This window comes from Gouania willdenowi, chromosome 6 (assembly GCF_900634775.1).
Source record: "Gouania willdenowi chromosome 6, fGouWil2.1, whole genome shotgun sequence".
NCBI lineage: Eukaryota > Metazoa > Chordata > Actinopteri > Blenniiformes > Gobiesocidae > Gouania > Gouania willdenowi.
Genome location: NC_041049.1, coordinates 63,911,850 through 63,924,706, shown reverse-complemented (window position 1 = coordinate 63,924,706; position 12,857 = coordinate 63,911,850). Strand labels below are relative to the sequence as shown.

General features: G+C 38.5%; 1 protein-coding gene across 2 annotated transcripts in view; it reads left to right on the top strand.

Moving 5' to 3' along the window:
• cttnbp2 (cortactin binding protein 2) overlaps positions 1–12,857 on the top strand; it is a 114,898-nt gene that overhangs the window by 71,049 nt on the left and 30,992 nt on the right. For both annotated transcript variants that reach the window (XM_028448958.1, XM_028448957.1), the window contains exons 5-6: positions 4,690–4,956; positions 9,940–10,039. In XM_028448958.1, the coding sequence (XP_028304759.1) occupies positions 4,690–4,956; positions 9,940–10,039 (367 nt within the window). The remainder of the gene's footprint in view (positions 1–4,689; positions 4,957–9,939; positions 10,040–12,857) is intronic.

Genomic DNA, 12,857 nt, shown 5'->3' with positions numbered 1-12,857 from the left:
CCTCCTTCCTTATGCTTTCTCTTTCTTAGCTCAGTGATAAAGTTGCAAAGAGATTTAGGTAAAAAGACAGTAATCATAAAATAGCACTCCAGTCATTTCAGTTCATGCAACTGAATGTCCCTCAACGCCAAATTACCTTGAAAGATCCACTGTTATTCGCCGCTTTCTCTTTATTCATTTTTCTCTTCTCCACTTTTTTCCTCCCTGTGAGCACCTTTTCTATTCTGTGTTGTAATGTTATATATGTCAATGTCACAATCAGCAGAAGGCATTGACACGTGCCCAACTCTTGTTCAGAGGCTTGAGGTTAGCAGGCGTTGAGGGTGGACTGAGGCAGAACAGATTCCCCTCTGGTTTGTCAGCCCTTCTACCAGTAACCCCTGTCCTCTATGAAGCTGATGCCAGAGGCTGCTCTATCCTTTCCTTCCATTTTCCATTCACCAGTAGCATGTCATGACCGCTCCATCAACCCCTTGCACTCCTTCTTCACTCAGCTGCCACTAACCTGCGCTCTGTGTGTAAATCACGCTGTTTGGATGTACACTAAATGTGTGTGTCTATCTTTTCTTGTGCTTTTTAGATGTGTGATGTTGTGTAAGTCAAATAAATGCATTTTTTGTTTTAATTATTTAAAGAAAGCTTCAAATTTGAGGATGAGTTTTACTTAAACTACTTACTATTGTTAAAATATGCCTTTATACCATTCCTACTAGTGCTCAGCCATTAAGCTGTGAGTATTTTTGCTCTTGTGTAGCTTCTTTTTCTTTTCAAATGTCAAACCTGAAGTTGTTTTTGTCTTTCCGTTGCTAATTTTTACCCATCAAATGGAGCTCTATAGGAAAATCCTGTATCCTATTGTTAAAGACAGAAAGGCAGATGTTCATCATTGGTCGTAGATTAACGCTACATAGACTGCCAACTGTATAGAGACTTTAACATCACCCCCTGGTTACTAAGAAAAACAAAAAACAAACAAAAATTTAATTTCTATCCTACATATTTTTTAAGGTAGCACTATTTAAAGGATATAAAAATATAAAAAGAATGTAAAAAAAAATGAGTAGAACTGTAAGCAGTTTTGAAAGGGGGCCAAACTTTCCCGCGCGACTCGGCATCCAGGTTTTGCGGAGCCCATGGAAGTACGTCACGAAGGATAACTGGCTTGGGGTGAGCGTCAAGACACAGGCCAACGTGTTATTTGCAGTGTTGTAATAGTAATGGGTGTGGCCCAGGTAATTCAGTGCTATTCAGGAGTGGGCGTGGCCTATGGCCGAAGATGCAACTCTATTCAGGGAACACGTGGATATAAAATGATGTGATTTAAAATGTGAAAATTACAGGCCAAAATGTGTTTAATTTTAGATTAGGTCCAACTACAGACTCTATGCGCCAAGTTTCATGCTGATTTGACTAAACCCCAAGGAGGAGTTCGGAAAAGTAGGTTTTTGCAATTTTGCGTCACCCAATTATAGTCGGAAATGGGTGTGGCCCAGCCCAGGCGATTCAATGCTATTCAGGCAATCTGTGGATATGAGGTTTTTGAATGTGCAACATACGGTGTGGGAGTTCCAGGTCAAAATGCGTTGACCTTGGTTATAGCGCCACCTGCTGGCGGACATATGTGAGTTTTTGCGTCCGAAGTACGTGGAGGGGTCTAGACCTACCCTCCAAATTGCACCACCCTCCCTTGCACGATTTAGCCTGCAGCACCACTTTTACCAACAGTAATATAAAAGGTTACAACTATAATAAAGATCAGAACAAAAACAATAGGTTTCCCAGCACCACTGGTCGGTCCCCAGGCCCCGCGGGCTTGGCCCCCAAATAATAACATTTAAAAAGAAAAAATATATTAAAATGAACTTGTTAAAAGTTGTTAAAAAATATATAAAAAATAAATCAAAATCAAATGGAGCACTATAATGTGGTTCTGTATAATTTAACAAACAGGTGAACAAAAAACAGTTGTAGCACAGATTGTTGGATCAGACCAGAGAGAAAGAAGATTAGATATTAGAGAAGATTAGGTTAGTATCACAGGATTAGTGCAGCACATGTAGACATTCATGCGCAAATAGGGCAGGCACTCGTGTAATTTGTGCACTAATAGTTTGTTCACATGTAAATATCACAACTGAAAAGATTTCACAACTTGGTGATTTTTATTTGTGAATGTTAACTACATCCTGAGGTCACAGGCATTATGTCGAGTTAAGATGTGCAATGCAGATACCTTTCATGCGTTCAAACTGTAACTGTGGCTTCCATCTAAAAAAGTCTTTATAAATGTCTTTTAAAAATGTTAAATGATATATATTAATGATATATACATAATCTGTAGATACCATATCTGACTTTGCTCCGTATCTCCCATGTTTGCGGTATTTACATTGCAGATCTTTACTTGTAGTTTTGATTTACAGGAAGAAAATGTCACTGTGATGTCACTGTCATTCTGAAATGAAAACTTGCAAAATTGTCTGAATTTTTTAATTTGTGCAATAATCTTTCAATGCAGTGTGCACGCATTAATCTTTTGACAGTAACCTTAGCTTATATTTAGACTGTGGCAGTTAACTTTATTCAAACACTTGCAGCAGTGCCTCCTAGCGAAGAGGCCACAGGCAGCCTCTGTCTGCAGGTCTGAACAGTCAACTGCTGAGACAAAGGTTTTATGATGGTTAGTGATGTCAAATGTGATTTTTAAAAACAAGAGGGATGGAAGACAAATCCAAGATTATCGAATGCCTAACCATAATCCAAATTGCACTGAATAGTTAGTTACTGTCACCAATATTTAGTTTTAAAGGGTAACTCAAGCTAAATGGCAGCAACAGCTCAACTGAAATACTATTCTATGTAACCTTTACAAGTAGAAATTTAAGGTGATTTTAGAAGCTACAGATGCAATAAAAAGCAGTGTAAACGCACGCTTGTGGAGGTTGACATGTTTGACAAACTGTGACGTAGTCATTACTCCAACTGGTTTAATGAGGTTAAAGGCATTCAATAGTTCTGATGGTAGTGTAGTCTTCCTTATTCAGCTGGAATTAGGGCTGCGCAATTAATTGAATTTTAATCGTGATCACGATTTTGGTTGCCAAGATTAAATTTATCTCATCTTTGGCAATATTTACATTTAAAATGTGTGCTCTGCTGCCAATAAAATCTGGCACTTTCTCAACCATTAGTCAGCGGCAGCTTTGACTAATTTGGTGGATTGATGAGAGATGTAATTGTTTCCAATGAGTTGCATTTCGTGAAAGCACTCTGTAATAGTGTATTTATTCAATTAACCCTTGGTACATTTTAAATTCTTGACTTAATTTCTTTTTTTTTTTTTTTTTGTATAATTTTTTTTTAAAGCTTCATTTTGCACTGTAAACTGTATATTGTTTTTTTTTAAAAGTAGTGCAAGAGAAATACAGATTTTTTTCCTAACGAGATGAATAATTGTGATTATAATCGTGATTACAATATTGATTTTGGTAATGCATGCATGGATCTGTAGTAAAATGGATGATAGTGGCATCCAATTGCTTCCCCTCCAGCATTTACAAAGACCTATTTCTCCGTTCCTGGTAAGTGCAACATCAAAATCTGTCCACCATAATGTTCCTGGTCTTCTTAGGAAATGAGTCATAACATCCACTCTTTATGGGAGCAGAAATACGAAGAGTTAGCCTTACTTGACTACAACATAATCTTTGAGCGCTGATTGACTGAAATATCCATCTGTGTTTGAGGCTAAAAGTTGATATAAATGACTCTAAATACTGGTATATTTCTGAAAAAATGAGTATCAGTTTCATTATTTAGCTCTTATCATCTACAGTGCATTCATGTGTTGGGTTGGAATCCCTTTAAACAAAGTCTTGTAGAGTTCCAAAATCATGCTTTTGAATATGTGCTTTTTTTCTCCAGATTATTCACAAAAATATGAATACATATCTAACGAGCTGCTGGAGCTGCTGGACTCAGTTTAGTCCAGGCTGCTCATACAGTATCTTAGTAGCGGTAGTTATGGGTATTGAGAGATTTTATGGACTTTTCTGACCATTACATTTTGACACCATAATTGTTTCAAATTAAACCTCGCTGTCTGACAGTCATTGTCGAGCCGTCTACCTCAATGTGTGTAAATCGTAAAGTTCAAGTTAAATTTGAATTAACACTTGACAAGTTTCCGCATATTTGTGATTAATGCTAATGTCCAGCAGCCGATATGTAATAAGAGAAATTGTGATTGTGCTAGCTAGCAAGGAGCCTTAAACGTTTTACAGTTCAAACCCGCTGTAAGGCTCTTTTTAGGGATGTATTGATACCACATTTTCCCAAAGGAGAATGTGTACTTTGGGATTTGGGTTATCATAGATACAGAGTACCTATACAAGTACTTATTGATGCAAATGCAGCTGTTTTTATTGATTAGGATCTTTCTCACCAACAAACTACCTCATTATTAGATCCACTGTGGATGTTTTACGCATACACACTTTGGCATCAGGACATCCCTACTTTATTATTATCTTTGACTAAATGGCCTGTGATACTTTAAGAAACTCAGAGTCTCTTCCTGCCTTCCTCCTTGCTGCACCCATGTTCTCCGACTCTCAGTACTTCTAGCCTCTCTGTGTCCCTCCTGGTAGCCCTGGTTTAACCCACTCCTACTCCCCACCCTCCCTGCAGGCTGGTGTCCCTCCGTAGCCCCCTCTCCCAGCGGCAGTGAGCCTGCTGCCCTGGACGGTGGGCTCCCCCTGCTCTTCCAAGCTGCTTCCCAGGGAAATGTCACTTTATTGTCAATGCTGCTTAACCAACCAGACCCGACCACCATCACCACCAACCACACATTCACCTCTACCACTACCACGGACAACCAACCCAACCCTCTCCATCCAGACCTCCTTCACAACCAAACCTCTGCATTGATTGTTGCTGCTCAAAACGGACATACCGGTGAGTTCCTCTTTATCAACACTACAGCTTTCTAACCTGGTTAGATTAGGTTGCTCTGACATGAAGTTTGGTTGTCTACAGTATCTGAACTCAACACACATAGTTCCCAACGTAGCAGTGTCTCCACACATTTATAATAGGTACCTTCTTGAATATTTGTTCTATGCTGTTTGTGTGTCAGGGTTCAATGGGTTTTTGTCAATTATACTCTGGTGTGTTCTTTTACCCCTCCCGATATGGAACATAGTAAGTAAATCAAATGTGATTTAGAGCGCACAGCATTGTGGGTAGGAAGAATAGCTGCTCACAGCTTGAAAGTAGAAGAAATTGTAGAGCAACGAAGAGGTCTAGGCACTGTAGATCCATAGTCAGACCATGGCTGTGTTGTAAATGTCAGACTAACATGCTACTCATATTAAGTCTGACGTCAAAACGAGTATGTAGTGCGTTCATATTAGATAGTATGGAAAGTGAGAAACACCCGGATGTATACTATTATCAGGATATTTCCTAAGTATGCACGGTGGCACACAAGTCATACTCAACCGCCCCATGATGCATTGTGAGCATAAAATTGTCCTAGGACCGGCTTCAAGCTAACTGAGTTGTCCACATGTAGGCGATAAAATAAAAGATCTCCAGAGAAGCAGAAATGCTCTTCTAGAAATTTACAAAGTGTTTTTATGGCACATTACAGACTGAAATCCACTCCCTCACTCTTACTATAATAATGTGTCCGATCCCTGGAGAGGCCTCTGACACTGTTTCTGAGGAAGGGTCAGTCACCGTGTTTGCGCTCTATTAGACGACGATGATGACTGTCAGTGGCTCGTGGATGAGCAGTAAGACCTGCTTTTCTATTGGAGTTTCAGCTCTGCTAAAGAAAAGGTTCTAGTGAGGGAATTGAGGCTAAAAGCTTCATTCTGACCTCAGACAGGATATTCCTGGACTAACTCAATTGAGGATACTGTGGTGAGGTTAAATGGGGCCATTAAGCATGTGCTCCTGGCTCCACCTGTTCTATTACTTTATTCCTATCGACAGTTAATGTAGCAAACCTCATAACGTCATCCTCAGTCTGTGTCGGTTATATATCTTATATTTGCAGTTTGTCATGTCATGTTAAACAGTTTATCTCTCTTTGACATGAGAAGCACTTAAACAGAATACACTTTAATGTGTTTGCTATAGAATCTCTGGTAACACTTTACTTGAAGTTTTATACATAAGGCTAACATTTCACTCTTACTATTATGATGTGACACCTCTCATTAGCATGAATAAGGTGCCATGAAGGCTGTCATTAAGTGTTGTTCGCTAAATTATGACACTATTGGAGCTATTTTGGCATTTTTCTGGTTAAGTGGATTGATCTAGTGGGGCTAGTTAGGGTTATATAGGGTTAAGGTTAGGGTTAAGGGTTAGGGCACACATGGGCAACTGGCGGCCCGGGGGCCACATGTGGCCGTCGCTCTAGTTTTGAGCGACCCCTAAAGCAAAATCACAAATTGACTTAAGAAAACATACAAAATTAAAGCTGCAAACAGCGATGAATGGGCCCTCGAAACCACACGCATGTCGGGACGTGGCACACATTGAGGTGTGTTGCATGTCGGGCTGTGCCAGAAAGTGTTGAGACGTAGCTGACCATTTTCAAGGATTATATCAGTTACTTTCCTGCAATGTGCAGTGCAAATATAATGCCTATGATTTCCTTTTACCAATTGGTAACGCTATTGTCATGAATGATGGTTGGTTAAATCATAACTATTTTTTTGGCATATAAATGAAAGCTGCTATAATTAATTAGCATCTACTTAGCGCTACAAACTCTTAATAACTTTCATAAGTGAACAGGCTGCTAAGAGGAATATTTCAATCTATAAAGATTCAACTTTGTCAAGATTGTTTTATAACAACCAAATAAACATGTATGTTTAAAATAAAAATATAAATGTGTGAAGTACTTTAACAGTGCAGTGTTGGATGCAAGATGTATCTCTTTATAAAAGCAAGGAAGAATTATAATAATAAAAAAGAGGTTTATTATAATAGGGACCTACGCACTGTGGTGCTGGGGCCCTAATTACAGAAATATACACTAGACATCATAAATACACAAAACGTTTGCTAAAACAAGCAAAATGGCAACGAAACAAAAAACACAAAATTTGAGAAAAATTACAAAATGACAACAAAAAGTAGAAAACGAATACACAAAATAAGTCTCCTAAAATCATGTCAAAAATACACAATTGGGCTCATAACACATAAAATGACAAAAAACAAACCAAAGGAAAGGAAAGAAAATACGCTAAATGACCTAAAAAATGCACAAAATGACAGTAATAAGACAAGAAAACAACAAAAAGCAAAATGAGAGAGAAATTACACAAAATGACCACTAAGAACAAAACAATAAACTACACCCAAAAAACACATTCATATTGAATGAATTTATTATAAATGCTGGCACAGATTTTGATAATGTGGCCCTCGGATCAGAAAAATCACAGTTTTGTGGCTCTGCTGTGATAAAAGTCTCACTTATGGGTTAGGGCAGGGGTCTGCAACCTTTACTTTACAAGGAGCCATTTTGCCTCATCTCACCTGGATCAAAGTTTTCCTGGAGCCGAAAAAATACCTTCTCAATGAAGACAATACAGTGTATTAAATTCTATACAGTTAAAACTATATAAAATAATGTTTGGTTTGATTTGATTTATATTGATCATGTAAATGACAACAAAACAGTATCTTGCATCTTCAAATTATATTAATCTCAGTTTACATGAACACAATGGTATATAAAGAAGATTTGTTTTATTTAATGTGTTTAAAGGGCCACAAAAAGTAACTTGGCGTTTGATAACGCATGTCAACACATGCTAACTGCTAATTTCTTGCCACACATAAAACATGCATATTTAACCTGCACATTGGCGGTTAAATTAATCTGTCCCCACACAAATAAAATCTGTATTTTCTTCCAGAATAGTATTTTTGTTTTAGTTATCGTACCAGGGATTTAAAACTTAAGGTTAGCCACAGGTGCAGGAAAGTTGATGGTCTGTAGATGTTGCAGGAGGTGAAGTAGCAAGGTGCTGAGTCATTGCACAACGTGATTCATTTTAGGTTAACAAATTGTTATATCATGATTTTATTTGTCATTAATTATTAATCGCCTCTGTAAGAAAATAACTCTTTATTTCAAATTTTTTTATAGCTATATAGGGAGCTATTGCAAAGGAGTCAAAAAGCCACATGTGGCTTCTGAGCCGCAGGTTGCAGACCCCTGGGTTAGGGTAACGAACGCCACTTAATGACAGCCTTCCTGACACTTTATTCTTGCTATTGACAGGTGTAATTAGTAATCAGTAGTTTGTTACTCTAAAGCAGTTTGACCAAACAAGCTCATTATAAAACCAAAAGAGATCAAAGCACTAATGGAGAAAAGGCAGCACATGAGAATCGTACATACACTGTCTTTTATTGAGCTGCTGTACAATATGAGCTGCATCTGATCCCATCACGCTGGGCGCCATCTTCTCCGTGTGTGAGCTGTCATGTTGTGACTGTAACCTCTGCCTGATGCTCATGCATCACACACGGGGAAGAGTTAATGCATACAGATGCACGGGGCACAAGACTGCATGTGTCGCATCGCTGAGATATTTAATAACTGTCGTCTGTCAGCAGAGGACCTTAGATTTATGATGAGGACCATTGTAGGTAAAAGGCTGTGATGGTGGAGGAGACCCATGGGAGTAATATATATTATTATTGTTACCAAAGAAGATAAATGTCTTGTTGGTCGTTCTGTTACAAAATAACTAAAACATGAGTATATAATTGGAAATTTTTTTTGATTCAACCCAATTTTAAAGACTTCATCAAGTGCAACAAAAAGGCTAGATACAGTTTATAGTCAGTCAGTCCTTACTTTTCTCAAAATCTAACACAAACAGAGGTACTTCTGTATATGAATACAGTGTACATTTGTGTCCATGAAAGCTGCTGTAGCATTGGTAAAGCTGTGTTAATAAAATAATTATAGCTACTTCGCAACAATGGTCGAGGCCAGGCAATTTTTGGCGAAACAGCATTTTTTACAGCAGCTGCTAGCATTTAAAGGGATCCTCTACTGAGGATCAAAGGCCTATACATGCCTAAAAAAACGCATTTTATTAACCTTTAAAAATGGCACTAGTTTACCATTTGAGAGCCTGGCCGCCGCCATGTTGAAATGACGTCATTGACGCCAATCGCCCCTTTAGTCCATTGAGTTCTATAGGAGGTCAAGCATTCAGGATCATTTAGCAGATTTTTCAGTCAAAATGACAACCTGTGCTGCTTTGGGTTGCTATAAAAATTAGTAAAAGTTAAAAAAGTTGATGTAAAGCTTTTTTGTTACCAAAATTTGATAAACAAAATCCGTGGCCCAAAAAAATCTATGACTGCAGGGGGCGACAGTTGTAACTCTGCTGTTTTGTAGACGGCACAATAGGTTTACGGCAGCTTAGGTTACCTAGCCTCTAACTATACTGATGAACTTTCTCCTTCATGGGAAGTTTAGGAATAATTAGTGTCAGCATGTTGGCGGACATTTACATGTATTAACGATGAATTAATACTTACTATTGTTAAAAAGGCACTTTTTATTAACGTGCTTGGAAAAGCACAATAAAAGCACGAGATCCAAACCCTGAGACAAGAGTTTGTGAGCAGGAGTTTATTCTCTTTCTTCAACTCTATCTTTATCTCCTTAATGTTGTACACTGACCTAATAGTCATATTAGAAACTGAAATTTCTGAGAGATTAATTCCAATTTAGTTTTTTACCTAAAACCTGTAAGTGTTCATTATTAATAAAGTTGTTACTCAGCTCACTGCAGTATTTCCCTCTTTTCTTACCCAGCATGCTTTGTTCCACTCATCCCTGCTTCAGCGTACTACTCAAACCTCTCTGTGTTTCTCTGTCAGAGTGTGTGAAGCTGCTGCTGTCTGCGGGAACACCTGCTGATGTCTCGGATGAAAATGGATTCACACCTTTACACTGTGCTGCTGCCCACGGACGAACCAGGTGAGACCCAGTGCATTTCACTGACTTACTCTTAACACCCACTTACCAAGGATTCCTATAATCCCTGTTAATGGAGACGAGGGCTTGTTATTTGAGTCCTAATTCACTACAAAGATTGGCATTTTTTTTAACCTAGTTGCTTCATTAACTGAATAAAACTACAAACGACAGTCATACAAAGAACCGACAGGAGCCCAAAAGAAAAAGAATGAGTGAAAGGGAAAGACATTCCTATTGTTCAAACACTCCTTTAGATAATGGGTTCTCAACTTTGGGGTCAGGAACCCATTTGGGGTGGCAAGACACTGAGAGGAGGTCGCCAGATGCCTCCAAAAAACTAAGAATATTGTGTAAATTTGAGCCCATTTTTGCTTATTTTTATCCATTTTCTCCAACTACACCAAACTTGCCATATTTTAACTATTTTCATCACTTTTTCTTGCCATATTTTTGCTCCTTTTTATGCATTTTTCTACATTACTCCCATTTCTGCCACTTCTTCAGCACATTTCAATGCCTTTGCTGCACATTTTCCCACTTTCAAGACATCTTCAGCACTTCTAAACATTTTCTACACTTTTCCACCTAATGTCACATATGTTGACGCATTATTGTCACTTTTAACCTCTTTTCACCATATTTCATGCTTATTTTTTCCAATTTAACCACATTCACAATTTACCATGCCCATTATTTGCCATTTTCAACAAATTGTTCCAATGTTGACCCTTTCAAACCTCTTTACCATTTTACTAAATTTTCTAAAACCCTATTTCACCACGTTTTCCAGGATGACTATATATTATAGAGCAAATAATAATGAACTTCATGGATTGGATATTATTCAGGTCAATAAAAAATGTGGTTATCACAGATTCATAAAACAATGGACCATCAATTTGGGTGGGCCCCAAAAATATCTCCCCTTTATTCCCCCTTATAGATGACCCTGTCTCCATATGACTGTTCTTTAATGTTCAGTGTTCTTCAGGTACAGTGGGGGTCCCCGGCTCTGGATCCTTTATTTTTGGGGTTGCGGGCTAAAATGTTTGAGAACCACTGCTTTAGATAGTGAAAGTGTTGTGTCCTACCACCTGTCTCCACGCAGGTGGTAGGACACACCTGCGTGGAGACAAGACAGAGCAGAGACTCCTACTCATTCAGGACAGACGGGGTGATGTAAACAAGAAGTGACCCTGACCCACACATGGACAAAGACAGATAAAAACTGAACACAGTGACTGAAGCGTTATTGAAGTAAACATCACTTAAACAAGGGCAGATACAGCCAATAAAGAAGCGTGTGGATGTTTTCACTTCATGACTCATCACTCCTACTTTGCTGTGAGACAAGCACAGCTGGAAGCTCCCACGTGTCAAACACTAGTGTGGTGCCAAAGACTTTAACACAGTTGGGTTTCAGTGCCAGCAGCTTTGCCGGCGTGTCTGCTGCATACCGTCACCGATTCTTTACGAGTTTGAGAACGACGTGGAGATAATGAGGTTGAAAATACTTCAGAAGGGTCGCACTAAAGCAGTGTGTCTCAAATGGAGGTACGTGTATCCATAGGGGTAAGCGATGGCACTACAGCAGGTACTTGAGAAAAAGAGGGAGGAAAATTAACAAATGAAAGCATTACAAATATGGCGTATTACATTTTTTTAAGTTAAACATGATATTCATACTAAATATCACCAGCAACACACAAAACAGCAACAAAAACACACAAAATAAGAGAAAAATATACTGAATAATGAAAAGAACAGACGAACAACAACAAAATTGTGGCCATGCCAGCCTGTCATTGGCCGAGCTCATGAGGTCTTAGTATTTAGATGGGAGACCACTGAGAATTCCAGGTGCCACAGTGGTGGACAGTATCTGTTATTGTGTTCTTGGGCAAGGCATTTCACCCACATTGCTTAGTATGAATGTAGTGTGTGAGTGAGTGAGTGTTGGTGGTGGTCGGAGGGGCCGATGGCGCACTATGGCAGCCTCGCTTCTGTCAGTCTGCCCCAGGAAAGCTGTGGCTACAATAGTAGTTTACCACCACTAAGTGTGGAGTGAAAGAATGATGCCTTAATTCTGTAAAGCGCTTTGAGTGTCTATGATAATGTGCTATATAAAATCCAATGCATTATAATTATTATTAAAATACATGAAATGACACCAAAAACACATGCACTAAGAGTGAAAAACACTAATTACTATTGCCAGCAACATACAAAATGACAACAAAAACACACAAAATGAGAGAAAAATACACAAGATCACTACAAAATACATAAAAATAACAGATAAACACACAAAATGACAACAAAAACACACAAAATGATGATGGAAATGATCTTGATTGGAATATGAACTGAAAATACAAAGGTGAGTCTTGGTCCCACAGCAGGAAAGAAAGTTTAGAAATAAATCTGGTCAGGAGGCACTAATTACTGTTTCATTCCATTTATAATACAAAATGAAATTCTTTAAAATTAATGTTTTCGTTTCATCATTATGCTCTGTAGTTGTTTTTCCATAGTATCCTGAGTAGTCCGATAAAGGGGGTAATTGAGCCAAAAAAGTTTGAGAAAAACTGCACTGAAGCATACTATTATAGGTGAAAACTCTAGTTTATAGTTATATTTCATCATAATTCTCCAGGGTTGCAATCAGTCCCACACACAAACACACACTGGAAGAACCTGCGAACTCTGCACAGAATGAGGGCACATTCCATCATCAGCAATCCCTGAGGAGATGTAGATATCTGCTGGTTTATTGCAGGCTAGGATTTGTTTCTGATCCCTCACATTGATCTGGATG